Below are 15,506 nucleotides of genomic sequence, written 5' to 3' on the forward strand. Positions count from 1 at the left end.
CCCATTTGGAGGCCAAAGGGAATGAGGAAGAATCATCCAATGGGATTACCCACTCTACCAACCCTGGGGAAAACGGCTGAAAAGACAGGATGAGAACCATGAAGACTTTTCAGGTAGAGGTGATTAATGCAGGGGAAAGAAAAGGGATCAACTAAATCTAATAAGGGACACCAGGAACTCCCTGGAATGAAATCCTGCAGTCCTCACATCCCTCTGTGGGAGCAGAGCAAGAGGAGCTTGTTGCTGTGGGAGGATGTGATTTCCCTGGCTGTGATGAGGGTGGAGGGAGCCTGTTAGCTATTGCAGTAAGCACTGCCCTGCAAATACATCCCTGGACCACCACGGAGGTGATAAAGCCCCAGGTTTGTCTGGAAGGAAGTTTTTCACTGGGAATGTTTGGCAGGCTGTTCTCACATAGTTCCTGGTCAACTCCTTGTCTGAGACGAAGTTTCCTTTCAGCTGAATGAGAAACTTGCTCGGAAATTGCTCTGACATGAGACACATCCCAGCCTGGGAACCCTACGGCAGCGCACAGCACGGAGCAGAGCCTGTCTAACACCAGGCTCCCTGCGCTGCCTGTGCCAAATCCCCTATCTGAAAACACAATATGTTTCCCTTCTCTCACTGCGCTCGCACTTGGTTTTGTTAAACACTCTCTAGGCATCACAGAGGGCCAAAAATCCGAGAGGCAGACACTGCTGACGTCAGGCACACGTGCAGGTGGCGGGTGCATCTCCCGGCCCCACAGGGGAATGGGCTGGGAAGAACCAGAGCCAGCACTGGGAACAGAGTCTGGAGGCCGTTCTCCAAGTGCCTGTCAGCGGGCTGCAGCCCTGGGTTTGTCCAGCAGCGCTTTATTCGGCCAAATGCAAAGGTATTTCATGGTAACTAAAGGAAAGGTGCTTGTCCGGGTTCATTTCCAGCACTCGGAATGACACCGCTGTTCCTGAGAAACTGTGGAACGGCGTCATCTTAGTGATGTCATTAAATCTGGTCCAAGCCCCTGCCTGCATTTTCATGTGTCCACACCAGCTCACCAGCAGTTGAGCTCCGACAGCTTTTTAGTTCAAGCCTTTTCCAGCTGCAATCTCATCTCCCAGGGGAGCTGGAAGCTTCATCAGGACAAACCGGGTTGGAGACATGAGGCTTGGGCTGGACCAACGCTGAGCAAACAGAGCCAGCCCAACGGCACTGGAGAGGGGGAGGATGGAGAACAGACCTCCAAACTTGTCTCCAAGCTGTGTCCTCCCTGGAGCACGCTCGCTCCCAGGCACTCCGCCAAAGCTGGACTGTAAAGCCAAGCTCTACGTGGATGAATTATTTGCCAGGTAAAGTTGATGGGAACCTGAATCTGTGAAAAGCTCTGCTGGCCGGGTTCCTTCTGCAGGAGCAGATCCTGGAGAACATCTCCTTGGGACAAGACCTGTCCTGTCCATGGGCAGGGCTGGGACCTCGCGGGCAGCAAGAAGCAATAAAGAAAAATTAGATCTGACTGGCAAAAAACGTTCCCGTGGGAAATTTTGACTTTCTGTCAGAAACTGCAGTGCATTTCTTTTTCAGCACCAAATAAGCATGAATAGGAACAAAGATTCAGTTTTGGCAGGGGGAATGGACTTACCAAAGCAAACACCCAAATTTTTAAGTAAAGCAGACACATTCTATAATTTTTCTCCCTGGATGAAAATAAAAATAAAACCCCCAACGATTTTCCAGAAAGGAAAAAAATGAATTTGATGAAAAAATTGTAACTACTTCTCACACCACTACCCGAGGCAAAATCAGCTAATTTGGCTAATTGACCTACCCCTTCAGCACGGCTGTTCAGCAGGGTTTGGCCGCCTCTCCCTTCTCTCTCAAGCGGTGGGAGATGCCTCCAGCGTGCAACCGGCAGCATCACCACCAAGTCCCCGCTCATCCCCTGCCCCTGCCCGGCGCAGGCGGGTCCACAGCCCCCGCTGACCGCAGGGCCTGACTTTCTCTCGGGATTTAGGAGAGAAACCAGGGTGGGCTGATGGTCATGAACAAGTGGGTGGGAGCTGAATAGGGTTATTGTGATCTTTATCTGGGGGGATTATTCCAGGCAGTGTGGGCTTGGCAGGGCAACACGGTTGTTTGGCCGTGGCTGGTTTTGCAGAGCGATAGGTACGGCCCCAGGGAACGGCACACCGGGATCGGGCTGTGGAAAATTATTTTACGGTACCTTCATCCTTGCAAAACATTCACTTCCCAGCAAAGTCGGTGGAAAAGGAAAAAACAGAGCGATTTTCGTTTGCAGAAGTCTGACGCGGCTGGGACTGCTCATGGTCTGAAATGCAAAGCCTGGCATAAAAGTGACACATTTTACTGGAAACTGGGAACTTGTTTCCCTTTTATTGGAAATAAATTGGAAGGGAGAAGGATGGTAAGAGCACGGGGCCAGCACAATAACTGAAGCATTTTTCAGGAGCATTTGAGGACCCTGTAGAGTAGACGGAGGGTCCGATAGCACCCCGAGATCGCACCAAAATTTATGGCATCGCTGATTGCGGCAACTGCAGGCAGGGAACTCGTCCCAGCCCGTGAGCGGGGGTTGAGGCTGGGGGAGCTGGACGCCTCCTGTCCTCGGCCCAGAGAATAATATAAGAAATAACCGAGACGCGAATCCCCGTCTCCGAGCGCTGCCGGGCAGAGGGATCCACGGGATGGAAGAAAAGCAAACGCGGAGATAACCCCGGCATCGCTCGGGACGCGGCATCTCCCCGCCGCTTCCCCCCGTCCCGGCGGGAGCCGCAGCCCGGGGGAGCCGGGGCTCCGGAGCGGGGCCGAGCATCGCTGCCGGGACCCCCGTGCCTCCCCCGGCGCCTCCCCCGCGTGTGCCCCGGTGCCCTCGGGCCGCAGGAGCGGGACCCCCTCCCCGGCGGACACCCCGGGCTCGGCCGTGCCTCGGTGTTGAAGGCGCCGGCGAAGAAACTGCGTTGTCTGCGAGGGACACATCTGATTGTGATTTGGGGGGGGGGGGAGGGGGAGAGAAAGAAAAAAAAATAAAATGAAAAGAAGGGAAAGAAAACAAAACCAAAAAAATAAGGCGCCCAACCCCGGCCGCTCGGCGAGGGTTTTTTCCTATCGTCGGAGCTGCAAATATTTTGGAAGACGGGGCCGTGTTTTCCGTGTAAACAAGGCGGCGGCGGGGCCGGAGCCGCGCTCCGCGGGGCCCGGGGATCCCGGCGCGGAGAGCCGAGCCCAGCCCGGGGCATCCCAGACCCCGGGGCTGAGTCCCCACCGGCACACGGCTGAGCCAGGGGCTGGCCCCGGCCCCCCAAACCGCGGCGAGGAGGGGACCGGCAGCGCACGGGGTTCCCGCTGGGAAGCGGGGAAATGGAAAATCGCGGGGAATCGTTAGCGGGACATGTGAAGACTCACGGGGAAGAGCAACCTAAACCTTTCACCCTCATTCCCCCCTGGCAGAAGCGAAGGACACCCTGTCTCCGCTCGAGGACAGCCAGGAACGGCGCGAGTTTCTCGCCCGCGATGGAACGAACCGGCTGCTGCCGGGTTCTCATTTGGTCTCGGGGCTCAGTCGAGTCCCCGCCGCCCCGCCACTGCCTCCCGGGGCCGCCCGCACCCCTCGGGGAGGCAACGGCGGGAGCCGTAGGCACTGCCGGGTTTCCCTCCCCTGCTCCCAACCGCTTTCCTCCTCCGCGGAGGCCGGAGCCCGTCCTCGTCCTGTCCGGGCACGGAGCCTCTCGGGCTCTGCGGCGGGTCTCTGAACCGGTGTCCCGGGGAAGAGAGCGGGGCTGCCGGCGAGCTCCGGGATCCCCGGACCGAACCCCAGGCCGTGCCCTGCGGGACCCCCGGCCGGGACCTGCCTGTGACGGGAGACCCTCCCCAGCCAGCCAGGGCCCCTCCGCGCTTCTCTGGACACGAACGGCCTTTTGTCGGATTCCTGAGTGTCTCTTCTCCCCCCTTCTGAGCTCCTTGGTGTCCCCTGCCTCGCGTTTCCGAGGTTCCCTGCTGTCCCCTGCTCTGTGCTCCGGAGTCCCCCGGTACTCCCTGTCCTGCACCGCCAAGTGCCTCGGTGTGCCCCCGTCTTGTTGTCCCGGCTGCCTCGGGTCTCCCCCCTCCCACACCTCCGGGGCTCTCGGTATCTCCTCCCCCAAATTCCTGTGCCTCGCCGTGCCCTGCCCGGCGGTCCCCGGTTCCCCATGGCCCCTGCTTTGCACCCGGACGTCCCTCGGTGTTGTCACCATCGCGCTCCCGGGTGCCTCAGTGTTCCCTGCCTGGAGTTGCCGGGCGCCTCGTTGTCCCATCCCCTGCGCTTCCGAGCGCCTTCACAGCCCCGTTCCGAGCTTCTGGGCCCCTCGGCGTCCCGTCCTTTGCCCTACGCTCCCCGGTACCTCAGTGTCCTCACCCCGTCCTGTTCTCCATCTCCCCGCGTGTTCCTGTCCTGCTCGCCATGTCCCTGGTTGTCCCTGAGCCGCTCGCCGTGTCCCTGGATGTCCCCGTGCCTTTCTCTCCCGTACCCCGCGGGTCCTTCGCTCTGCCCTCCCTCTCCCTGCCCCTCCGGGGACCTCCGCGCCCTCTCGCCGTCCTTCTCCCCGCCTCTGCCGCGGCGCTGGACTCACCCACACACTCGTTGGCCTCCCGGGCCGTCGCTCGCTGCCAGGGCCGGTCGTAGTGGAAGGGCTTGCAGCGGTCGCACTCGGGGCCGGCCGTGTTGTGCTTGCAGTCGCACACCAAGCTGTCGTCGCGGTCACGGACACAGCGCGACGCGTGGCCGTTGCACTTGCATCGCCCGCCGACCTGCAAGTCGGAGACGGCGTAGAAGTAGGAGTCGCGGGCCAGTTCCGAGTCATCCTCGCTCTCGTCGCCGAAGGTGTGGAGGCGGCTGAAGGTCACCCTGATGTCGGTGGCCGTCACCCAGTCCTGCAGCACGGGCGAATTGTCGAAGTCGTGGGCGGTGGGGCGGCCGTCCAGGGTGCTGAAGGCGATGAGGCCGCCGGAGAGGGGCCGCACGTCGGTGTGCGAGTCGGTGCACACCGCCTCCTGCTCGTTCTGCTTCGTGATGGCGGCGCGGTTCGGCTTGTTGTACATCTTGCGGCACTGCGTGGAGTAGAACTGGAAGGGCACCCAGGTCTTGCCGTAGTCCATGGACTTGTGGATGGCCATGGACTCGGGGCGCGGCGAGCAGAACTGCAGGCTGACGTAGGTCACCTCGAATTTCTTGCCGAGGGAGAGGGTGAGGGTGACGTTGTGGGGGTACTGGACGTAGCTGTCGGACTGCCAGCAGGTCAGGTTGTGCGGGTTGTTGAGGTCGGTGAGGAAGGAGGGCGGGTGGGCGCGCTTGGGGTCGGAGGCGTTGCAGAGGTGGCAGGTGCGGACCTGCTCCTCGCCCTTCTCCGTCACCACGCAGTACCGCGACGGCGGCTTCCCGCAGGTGCTGGACACCTTCACCTCCTTCCCGAAGGCCGAGTTGACGAAGTCGGGGATGCAGCGGCGGGGCAGCCCGTGCTCGTCGTAGCAGGGGTCGGGCTGGGCCGTCTGCACGGCGAACATGCTCACGCCGTGGTAGCCCCCGCGCAGGGGCTGCGCCAGCCAAGCCGCCGCCAGCAGCAGGGCCAGCGGCGCCTCCGCGCCCCTCCGCGGCATCCTGCGCGACCTCCGCGCGGCGTGGGGACAGCGGGGAGGGGGCACGGGGGACACGGGGGAGCCGCCGCTCGGGCGCGCAGCTCCGCGGGGCGCCTCGGCCGAGGGACGCGGTGCGGCGGCTCAGGGAGCGCGGAGCATCGCCCGCCCCGCGGCCAGCCCCGCGGAGAAAGGGGAGACCGCGGCGGCGGCGGCACCACAAAAGTGGGGCTGGCGGCGGGGCTGGGTCCCGCCTGCCTCCCGCCCCGGCCCTCGCACGGAGAATGACTGGCGGTCCCAGCCCCCGCCGCGTTTGAGGTCATGCTAAAGGAGTGACATCGCGCTCAAGGAACAGAACAACGACATCCACTGGCGGCTCAGCCAGAGACGCGCACAGGCCTCGGGGAGGGCGGGGGGGGGATGGGAGTGGGACGGAGCCCGCCTCGACACCGCGGCGATGGGCGCCAGCGCCGCCGCGGGGCTCCCGAGCCGCCCCGAGCACCGCGGAAAGACCATCCCGCTCCCCCCCGACCCTCTGTGCCCCCGACGGGGCCGGGGGAGCCCGGGGCCGCCTGCGCCCCAGCAGCTGGGGATGCTCCGTGGGCGTGGAGCGGGAAGAGGAGGGGAGCGGCCGGGAGGAGCCCCCCGCCCACCTGTGGGGACGCCGAGAGGGACAGGATGGGGACGTCTCCCAGCTGGTCGCTGCTGGCCTCCCCTCTCTAGCAGGCCAGACAGGGACTGGTCCCCTCAGCTGGACCGGGAGGGGGGGCCGGGGTAGAGACCGAAGCACGTCCGGGTACCGGCCCTCTCCGAGGGGGCTCCCGGAGGGTCTCGACCCGCAGCCTTCGCCCCTGGGACAGAAACTCCGATGCCAGGGAAGTTTAACAGGGAGACATCTCGAGTCTTTGGGCACTACACGGGAACTAACGGGCCTGGCGACTGTCGGCAGGTTGTTTTAGGGGGCCGATCTCGTCTCCCTAGCACAGCCCTGGGATAACCCAGGCACAGGGGCCGCCCCCCGCCTCGGTTTGCAGCTTGTCGGGACTCCCGTTAAAGCGAGGAAGGAGTTAAAGGGCGGCACTTGTCCCGCACTGGGCCGTGGCCCAGCCCCGGTCTCCCCTTCCCGCCCGTCCTGCGGACCCTCTGTGCCGGGGGGCCGCCCCCGGCGACCGCCTCCCTCCTGATCAGCTCTGTCCCAGCGCTTCCTCCGGTGATCCCGGCCGGAGGCAGAGCCCCAGGGGACAGTACCGAGATCTAGGAGAGACGGTCCCGCGAGGGAGCGGAGAGTTTCCCTCCCGCGGCTCCCGGCCGCCCTGCTCGCCCCCCTTCCCTCTCTCTTTGATTAAAAGGGCACTTTTATTTTTCCAACGGAGGTGCCCTCTCTCGGAGCGCTGCCCACGCCGTGTCACTCAAGCGGCCTGGCCCTGGCACGGCGGCGTGGTCCCCTCCCCGGCGAGCCCCGGCGGGGCGGCCCGAGGGGACGGGGGCTGCCCGGGCAGCCGTGAGCCCCAGGCCGGCCTCCGCCCCCTCCCCTCCTCCCGCCCCTCTCCCCGCTTTGAATTCCTTGCCACCGAGCTGAATAAAAGTGGTTGTTGTAAATTGAATTAGTGCCTGATTAATCTGCTCCCGGGCCTGCTAGCCCAGCGGGGCGTCTTTGGCAATGCAACCGCCTTCCCTGCAGGGCAGCGGGGCTCCGCAGCCTCCCTGCCCCCACTGCTCCCCCCGGATCTCCCCCACCCGCCCCCCAGCCCCGCCACTCCCGGGATTTGTTAACTCTTCCCCGGGAAACAGCCCCTCCGTCCCGCTCCCGGGGCTCTTGGTGCTCCTTCGCCGGAGGAAGAGGGGTGTTTGTGTGTACTGGGAATGCGTCGGCCCAGGACCGGGGGGGTCCCAGTCCCGTTGGTCTCACCCGAGCTGCCCTTGGACTCAGTCGCAGCCCGGCACACCCGGGACACACACGGACAATCCTGGGATACCCCAGCCCCGAAGAAAGATTTTCCCCCGCTCTTGAGTTGAGGACCTATTTGCGTAATTGAGATAGGGTGGTACCTCAAGGAGGAAAGGGGACAATTTAGACCAAACTGTTCCGGGTCGTGGGGGCCAGGCGGGAGAGAGCTGCGGGAGGCCCCGGGACATCTCCGTCCGGTGCGGGCTCTCCGCAGCGCCGGGTGGGCTCGGCCGCGGCTGTGGGGACAACTCGGGATGGGAATCCCCAGCCGGAAGCCCCAAATTCGGGCCCGCAGACTCTCCCACGTGCCTGCCATGAGCATCCCCACTCGTCGTTTCTGAGCCCCCGCTCTGTCCGCCCGACGCTTCTCCTTCGGCCACGCACGTCCGGGACCAGCCCTTCCTTGCGGGACTCCCCGTCCGCCCGTTCCGGGCCGTGCCGGGGCGGCGAAGGGATGGGGCCACTGGCTCCTGTGCCCGGGGGGGACATGAAGCCACGGGGCCACCGACTCCTGTGCCCGGGGGGGGACACGCGAGGCTGTCTCGGGGCGCAGCAGGTGCCGTTGCGAGGACCTGCGTTTCTCCAGGAAAGGATGCGGGTTTGGCTCCGGTTTCTCCAGACGCTCCTTAACTCTCTTTCCGGCCCGGCTGCTGCACTGGGAATGCCGCCGGGCACCGGGCGCAGGATAGGGTTGAAATTTTAGCGGTTCCTTAAAATCCGGGAAGGTGTTTAAAGGTCACCCCCCACCTTCCCAATCCCTCAAAGCCCGCACTGTTCTTTAACGCCTCACGGCAAAAAATGGGGTGAATCTAAGAAATCCCGACTCCCGTTAAACTCCCCCGCAAACCCGAGGTGCTGCCTAATCCCATTAGCAGGGTGTTAATTTAACAACCACCCGGCGCTGCCGAACGCGGGGCCCCGCGCTGCCCGGCGGCGTTCCCGGGGCTGCGGCTCTCGCCTCTCTCCTGCCCTTCTCACTGAGTTTATTCGGTGTTTCACAACCCCCGGGGTTTGTAATGGCTCTTGCGGTCATTAACGTGATTTACTGAGGCTTTCTCCTCTAATTACCTCGCCCTCGAGCTATTAAATGCGTGTAAGCAGTTCCGCGGGGACCGAGGCGCAACTCTCCGAGCCTCGGGCCCGAGTCTGTCCGCCCGCTCCGGGCAGGGGCCTGGAGCAGTCCCGGGAGGATGGAGCAGGGCGGGTGCTCGGGGTACCGGGCCACAGGTCGCCCCCTTACCTTGGGGTTTGATTTTCCTGTCATTAAGCACCAGCTAACCCCGGCCCTCTCCTGCCTCGGAAGGGGACAGATCCTTGCCGAATCCAGCCCCGGTGCGACCCCGAAGCACGCTCGCTCTCTCTCCGGGACTGGAGCATCTCCTGTACCCGCACCGGGACCGGAACATCTCCGGTACCTGCACCAGGGACGGAGCATCGCTGGTACCAGCACCGGAGCATCTCCGGTACTTCCACCGGGACCGGAGCATCTCCAGTACCTCCGGTACCTGCCCCGGGAACGCGGTCGATCCCCGGGAGGGCCCAGGGGCTGAGCGGCGGCGGGGCACGGCCGGTCCAGGGCAGAGCGGAACCTCCCCGTTCCCCCGCGTTGGGCCCGGGAGAAGCTCTCCGGTGACGGAGAGCCGAGAAGGGCTTTATTTCAGCCCCACCGGGGCCAGCGGGAAAGGCCGCCCCGGCGCTCGGAGCCTGTTTTAAAAGTCAAATGGCTTCGGGTGCCGGAGCTCGTCCTCCTCGCCGGGAACAATGCGCTGCTCCTCGCCCACCTCCCCCTGCACGGCCCGGGTTTGGAGAAGGGAGGGGGAAAATCCGGGCGGCTCTTCCCCTCCTCGGCTCTCGGGGGGCCGTTCCCCGGCGGGATCGGGAGCGGCTGGAAAAGCAGAGAAGACCCGGGTTGAAATAATCAGGAGCGATTTATTCCCCTGGAGTGACAGTTCTTTTGAGCAGTTGCCGAATGGCAGTTTCTGTCTTTCTGAAAGCTTTTCTTCCAGATTCTGTTCAGATTAGGCTGGGGAGATGAATGAGGCCATTATCCAGCCCAGTAGCTATTCTGAAATGCCAAATTAATTACCAAGGGCTAAATCAAGGCGATGGGGGCTGAAGGAGGAGCGGGGCGGATGGGGGGGGGGGCGGGGAGGCGGCGGTGGTTTGAGGTGTGAAAATATCTCCGCGATCTTTTAAACAGTGACACGGCGGGCGGCCCGGGGTGCTCCCCTCAAACCCCCCAAACCTCGCTCCGCAGGTGATGGGGGCAGCGGCGTCTGGAGGGGCCCCGGCCGGGCGGAGCGGGTGAGGAGACCCTGCGGGGTGCCGCTCTGGTTGCCCCTTCCCTGGCTCCGGAACGGCCCCGCCGGCCGCCGCATCCCTCACCGCGGGGCTCCGGGCAGGGCTGAACCGGGGCCGGGGCCGGAGCCGAGGCCGCTCGCCCCCTCTCGACGCTCACGGGTCCGTCGGGGCTCTCCGCCACCTGCCCGCCGGCCCCGCGGCGGAGTGAGGAGCAGCCGCGCTCTCCCCAGTCTTGCTGCAGCGCTTTGTCATCGACTGAGCGGCCGAAGAGGGAGCCTGGGGGATTCCCTGAGCTCCGAAGGGCCGGATGGGGGATGCAAAAAGTGATCAAACTCTCGCTTCTTTCACCGGTGTTTGCGATGAGTGCGAGAAGGGAGTGTGCATGTGCAGAAATGCTGACCCATAACTCGGTTCGCGTTGTCTGGCTTGGAGGGTTACAGAAACACCGCGGGGAAAGGGGAGAAAGGCTGATCCCAAGAAAATTAGGCAAGAAGGCACCTCTGGCTCTTCCCGCACTGATGTCGCTCTGCCAGCACAGATCACAACATTCGCACATGACATTTAATCCTCCATCCTAAAGCTCTTTGGCTCTCGGCAGGCAGTTATTGTTATTATTGTTGCTCTAATATTTACGCTTTGCTCCCAAACAAGTGTAATTTCCCTGGTCGCTTTGTAGATCCCTGGCCCTTAATCCAGTTTTCTCTTCAGTTCCCGGGAGACCACACCTCTGGCTCCTCTCATTCATGAAAAAAAAACTGCGCGAATTTTACACAATAAAATTAAACGTTTAGGGAATGGTAGGTCAAACCTGACTATCAGTTTTGGGTTGGGGTTAAGGCTGAATCTTCTGCAGCAAACGCACACGGCCGGTGACATCCCGGCTCAGCCCGGGCAGAACCGCTGGCAGCAGCGAGAGCAGAGTTAGGCAAGACTTTTCCCTGCACTAGACAGTCCTTGCAAACGAGGAATAAGCAACGAGGAGATTTCCCAGGGGCTGAGAAGTGGGCTGTAGAAGGAACCGAGCCTTTAATGTAAATTGGCCGTGGCTGGCAGAGACCACTGAACACTGGGCTATTCAGCATCGCTGTGAACCTCTAATGATCAGCTCGGTTTTCAATTATACACCCACAATTGCCACCAAGTGAGATAAGCCTCTGGAATACTATATTTTCTCTTGTAAAATGTTTTTTGTAGGGCAGGCAGGCTGGAAAGCTCAGTGAGTAATATTCGATTTATTTTCAGCAGAGCAGCGGGACACCCAGCAGCCAGGAGAGCTCCCGGCCCGACCAAACAGGTGCCCAAACGGTGCTCGCACTCCTGGGGACTCGCAGGTGGATTCAGCCACTGCAGGGAGACGAAGCATTGTGGGAACCAGATATTCCCAGGAAAACAGAGGCACTCCTTGATGTTAAACCCCGTGATTTATTTGTGTGCTCCTCTGCAGAAACAATGGCTTCATTTGGATGGGTGCAGATGTAACACAACAAAAAAGAATGCAGCTTGGCCTGGAAAATGCTGCCATACACTGGACATGCTGCCGAGGTCTCATCCAGGGGAAAAAGGGGATGTTGCCTGGCATAGCCCAGGAACATGCCCAGACCCTCCAGACTTCAGTTCCTCATACATCCCAAAGAAGGCTACCCTACATTTTCAAGCTATTTCCAAGTCAAATTACTTTTCTGAGCAATATATTACAGGGAGTGGGACAAGAAGAACACAGTGACCTTGCAACAATGTTTTGAGCTCCACGGGAAAAACATACCAGAAGTGAACTGGGAGCTTAGTCCACCCGAAACGCCCTGGCACAGCTGAAGAAACCTCGCTGCAATGAATTGATGGAGACCTGGCAGAACCCCCTGCACTGATGGAGGGAATAACGCTGTGCGTTTCTGGGCACTGAGAGTGCAACCCCCAGTTCACACATCTGGGGGGCTCTGCTGCCAGGCTGAGGTGTGGGAGATGTGGGGTGAAGAAAACGACTTTTGGCTTGGAGGTGGAAGATTCCTGTGCAAACTTTGCTGGTGATCTCTGTGGGGAGGAGGGGACGGGGACATCCAATTTATTCAGTAAAATGTTTAATCCAGAGAGACTTCCACTGAGTTTATTGGAACCACGGCACAGTGCAGAAAAAGGGACTCTGCAGATAGTATTTTTAGATGATTAAAGCACCCACCTGGATCTCAGGGGACCTGGGAGCAAGTCCAGTCACTGCAAAGAATTTTCTGCTAGTTTTAGGACTACTCTCTTTATATCAAGTATTTGTGGGTCTGACTGGCAGAGGGACATGAGAGCAATTCACAAATCTCTGCCGAGCCTGGTCTCTGGAAACACATCTCCCTGAGGCCCCGAGGCTCTGCACCCACCTGAGACACCACTCAGCTCACCTGCCATGCCCTGTTCGGGACTCAGAGGGAGCATCCCTGCCCTGAAGTGCCCGGCTCTGACCCCACACCACAGTTTGCACAGGAGTTTAGTGTCTCTCCTGCAGCTTGGCATTCACTCCCCATGGACGGATTTGGGGCTCGCTGACTTTCCTGTCTGTGCTGGTTGGAGACAACCCCGGCTTGGAGGACTCAGATGCCTTCACAGCAGCCGCTGGCCCGGGCTGTCCCTTTGGCAGAGGGATGTCACCACCCCGGCACTGGCAGCCCCATGGTGACCATTGCCTGGCGGGGTACCCCCTGTCATTTACGGGTAATCGGCAGCAAACGGAGCAGAAGGGAAGACACTTGGGGTGGGCTCCTTGGGTGAAATCTGACCTCCGCAGCCATCAATCGTCCTCGACATCTCTTCCTTTTTTATTATTTCTACTTTTCCTTGCAAGTGCTGTGGCTCTGCAGGGAGCAAAGAAAAGTTTCTTCGCTTCCTGCAGAGAAGCAGTAAAGCCAAGCTGAGAGCCGAGCAGGACTTCCCTGTCTGCCTGGCGCTGCCTGACAGCAGCTCGAGGGAGTCCTGGGCACTGTTAGCTGCTCCTCTGGGAGGAAATCAGCCTTGATTCAGAGTCATCTGCCCCTGGACCCTGTTTGGGAAGGATAACAATAAAGTTTTTTCCTTTTGATTTGAGACCAATGTTACTCAAAGGAAATTCATTCTTTTACTCTCTGCTTTGACTCCCTTTAGCAAATTCTGAGCAGCAATTCAAATACAAGAGTTCTGGTGCCAAGAGAATCCAGATGGAGAAGGTCAGACGTTGTCCAGAGCAAAGAGAGAGCAGCCAGGATAAGGGCAGGGATATTGCAGGGAGCAGTGCACCACGTTCCTTTAAAACAACAAACGTTCCTTTAAATAATTAATTTGAGCAGAGACAATTCTTCACCTACATTACAGAATTGTTTGCTGGACACAATGAACACTACTGCTATCAGTCCAGTGTAGGAGTTTCTTCAGCTCTGGCATAAGAAACTGGCCCATGCAGAGACTTTCTACCTCGGCAGAGACTATTTAGGAGAACCCAAGATCACAGTTTTATATAGGACCCATGTAAGGTTGTGCAGCTGAAATGCTGATCTTCTTGCTGTGAATTTTCCTCCCCACTGATTCAGAATAGAGCCTTGAAAAGGAATTTGATCTTCTTAAGCCGGTGTAAGGTAAAGATAGAACCTGGGCTGAGTTTCAAGGGCAGAAGCTGGAGCCAGGGCAGGCAGGGCTGGGTGTATTTCAGCTGCCTAAGGAGCAGGATTATTAAAACGTGGGTCCCCAGAGCTTCTGAATTCCCACCACCTAGTAACTCCCTTAGCCAGATAATTAACTATTCTCCAACGTTGCTTTGCAGGGACCAGTGGGCTCTTGGGGCTCAGCTCCAATTGAAAATGTGGCAGTGCTGGGGCAGGCTCTATTGCACCATTGCAGATGAAGGGGGTGTTTTGTTGCTTTCTTTGTTTAAAAGTAAGTTTAAAAATAAAAATATATTCCAGAAAGCATCCTGTTCCCTGAGGGAAGAAGTGGGGGGTCTGTAGGGAGGGTCATGCAAGCAGCCATCCAGGTTTTGGGTTTATGTCTTCCTTAAGGATAGTTTCCTCTTGATATGAGACAGAGAGTGCTGGGGGGTTTCCTGGCACCCTCAAATCAGCTCTGCAAAGGGAGGCTGCCCAGCCCTGGCCTGGCCCTTTATGAAGGTATGTCATCCATCCGGACAGCAGGAAACATGTTTTTCAGGAGTCCTACCCACAGCTTTGCAGCACTCGGTCTCTTTTTGGCAGCCATCCTAACCTAATTATAATTAAGTAAGTATTAAGCTGGAATGAAGTGGCCTTCGAGTGGCTATAACCTCCTAATAGGAGAACTCGGGTAAGGCAGCAGGAGCAGGGCTCAGGTTGGGCACCGAGGCATCGTGTGAGCGCAGACACGGCGCGCTGGGGACGGGGCCAACAGCTCCATCGAGGAACCTTCCCCACAGGACACAGAGCCCTCGCCCCGCTCCACCCCAGGGCTGGGGTTATGCAGAGAGAGGGTTACCCGCCCCGGTGCCGGTGCTGAGCTCCGGAGCCTTGTCTAGGGGCTGTCCCCACACCCGCAGCCATTACCAGTGTCATTAATGAGCGCTGTGCCCGTGCGAGGGTGGGCGAGGGGGGTCGGGCACATCTGAGCGAGCACAGCCAACAAACACCGCGTCCACCCCGGCACGGCACTGCCCGCACATCATCCCTGCGTGTTTGGGGGTCCGCACCGTCCCGAGCCCCAGCACCCCCCGAGCCGGGGGACCCCCGAGCCCCAGCGCGGCGGGTGCCAGTGCCGGCGGCGGCACCGCTCTGTCCCAGCCGGCTCCCTCGCAGGGGTGAAGCAGCTGGGAGCGCTCGTTTGCCGAGCTGAATTCCTCGCTGTCGACTGCTGCTCAGCGGCACCGTCGCCTGCCTGCTGCAAGCTGAGCCCCGCCGAGCGCGCCCTGGAGCGCCCGAGCCCCGGGACTGCCGGCGGGACAGCGGAGGAGGAGCAGGAGGAAGGGGGAACGAGGCAATGGCGAGAGAAGGCAAGTGGACAACTCCGCGCCGTCCTCAGATATTCAGCAGAGAAATGACGCTCGCACCCTTCATAAAGCTCTTTGCTGCCCGTGGCAGAAAATGCTTCTACGAACTTCTGCAGTTCTCATCCCTGCTCCCGACGCCTTGGAAACAAGGGGTAGGGAGAAGGTAAAACTTACTCTCTTGTCCTGGCACGCTATTGCCCCATCCCTACCCTCTATGGCTTCAGTAATGCCCTGTTGTTTCTCAGTGTTAATCGTGTGCTATAGAAAAGCAAAACCATTCTTCCAGCACGCTGCCTGGTTTTGATTCTGCTGGAAAACAGCCTTATCTCCAGGATCCTGCCTGTCCCTGTCACCCCAACTGATTCACACACATACTGCAGGGAAGTCAATAATTCCACATATTGCTCCCACCCAGGCACTTTTACTGTGGGATGGGAAGACAAATTCCAGCTGCAACCACCTCACATCCATCAGATGCTGCACCAAGACCCTGCTACCCATATCACTGCTCCCTCCTTCCAGCCCTGCCACAGGTCTCCTGGACATTTGGTGGCATCAGTAAGTGTGAGGTGACAGATGCAGTAAAAATGTTACTGCTGTGAAAGTTAATGTGTGATGTGAGGTGTTCCTGAGCCACCCCAAAATACAGAGACGAATGTACACAACTCTGCACGGCCTGGGACCTGGGGATCA

The 15,506-nt window shown here is 59.9% G+C and overlaps 1 protein-coding gene across 1 annotated transcript in view; it reads right to left on the reverse strand.

Annotated features, from left to right (window-relative positions):
- Positions 1–5,629, reverse strand: part of NTN1 (netrin 1) — a 98,120-nt gene extending 92,491 nt beyond the window's left edge. Inside the window, exon 1 of the mRNA XM_032707009.1 lies at positions 4,602–5,629. Coding sequence (XP_032562900.1) covers positions 4,602–5,625 — 1,024 coding nt within the window. The 5' untranslated portion in view covers positions 5,626–5,629. The remainder of the gene's footprint in view (positions 1–4,601) is intronic.
- Between the last annotated feature and the right edge of the window lie 9,877 nt (positions 5,630–15,506).

This window comes from Chiroxiphia lanceolata, chromosome 19, assembly GCF_009829145.1.
Source record: "Chiroxiphia lanceolata isolate bChiLan1 chromosome 19, bChiLan1.pri, whole genome shotgun sequence".
Taxonomy (NCBI): Eukaryota; Metazoa; Chordata; class Aves; order Passeriformes; family Pipridae; genus Chiroxiphia; species Chiroxiphia lanceolata.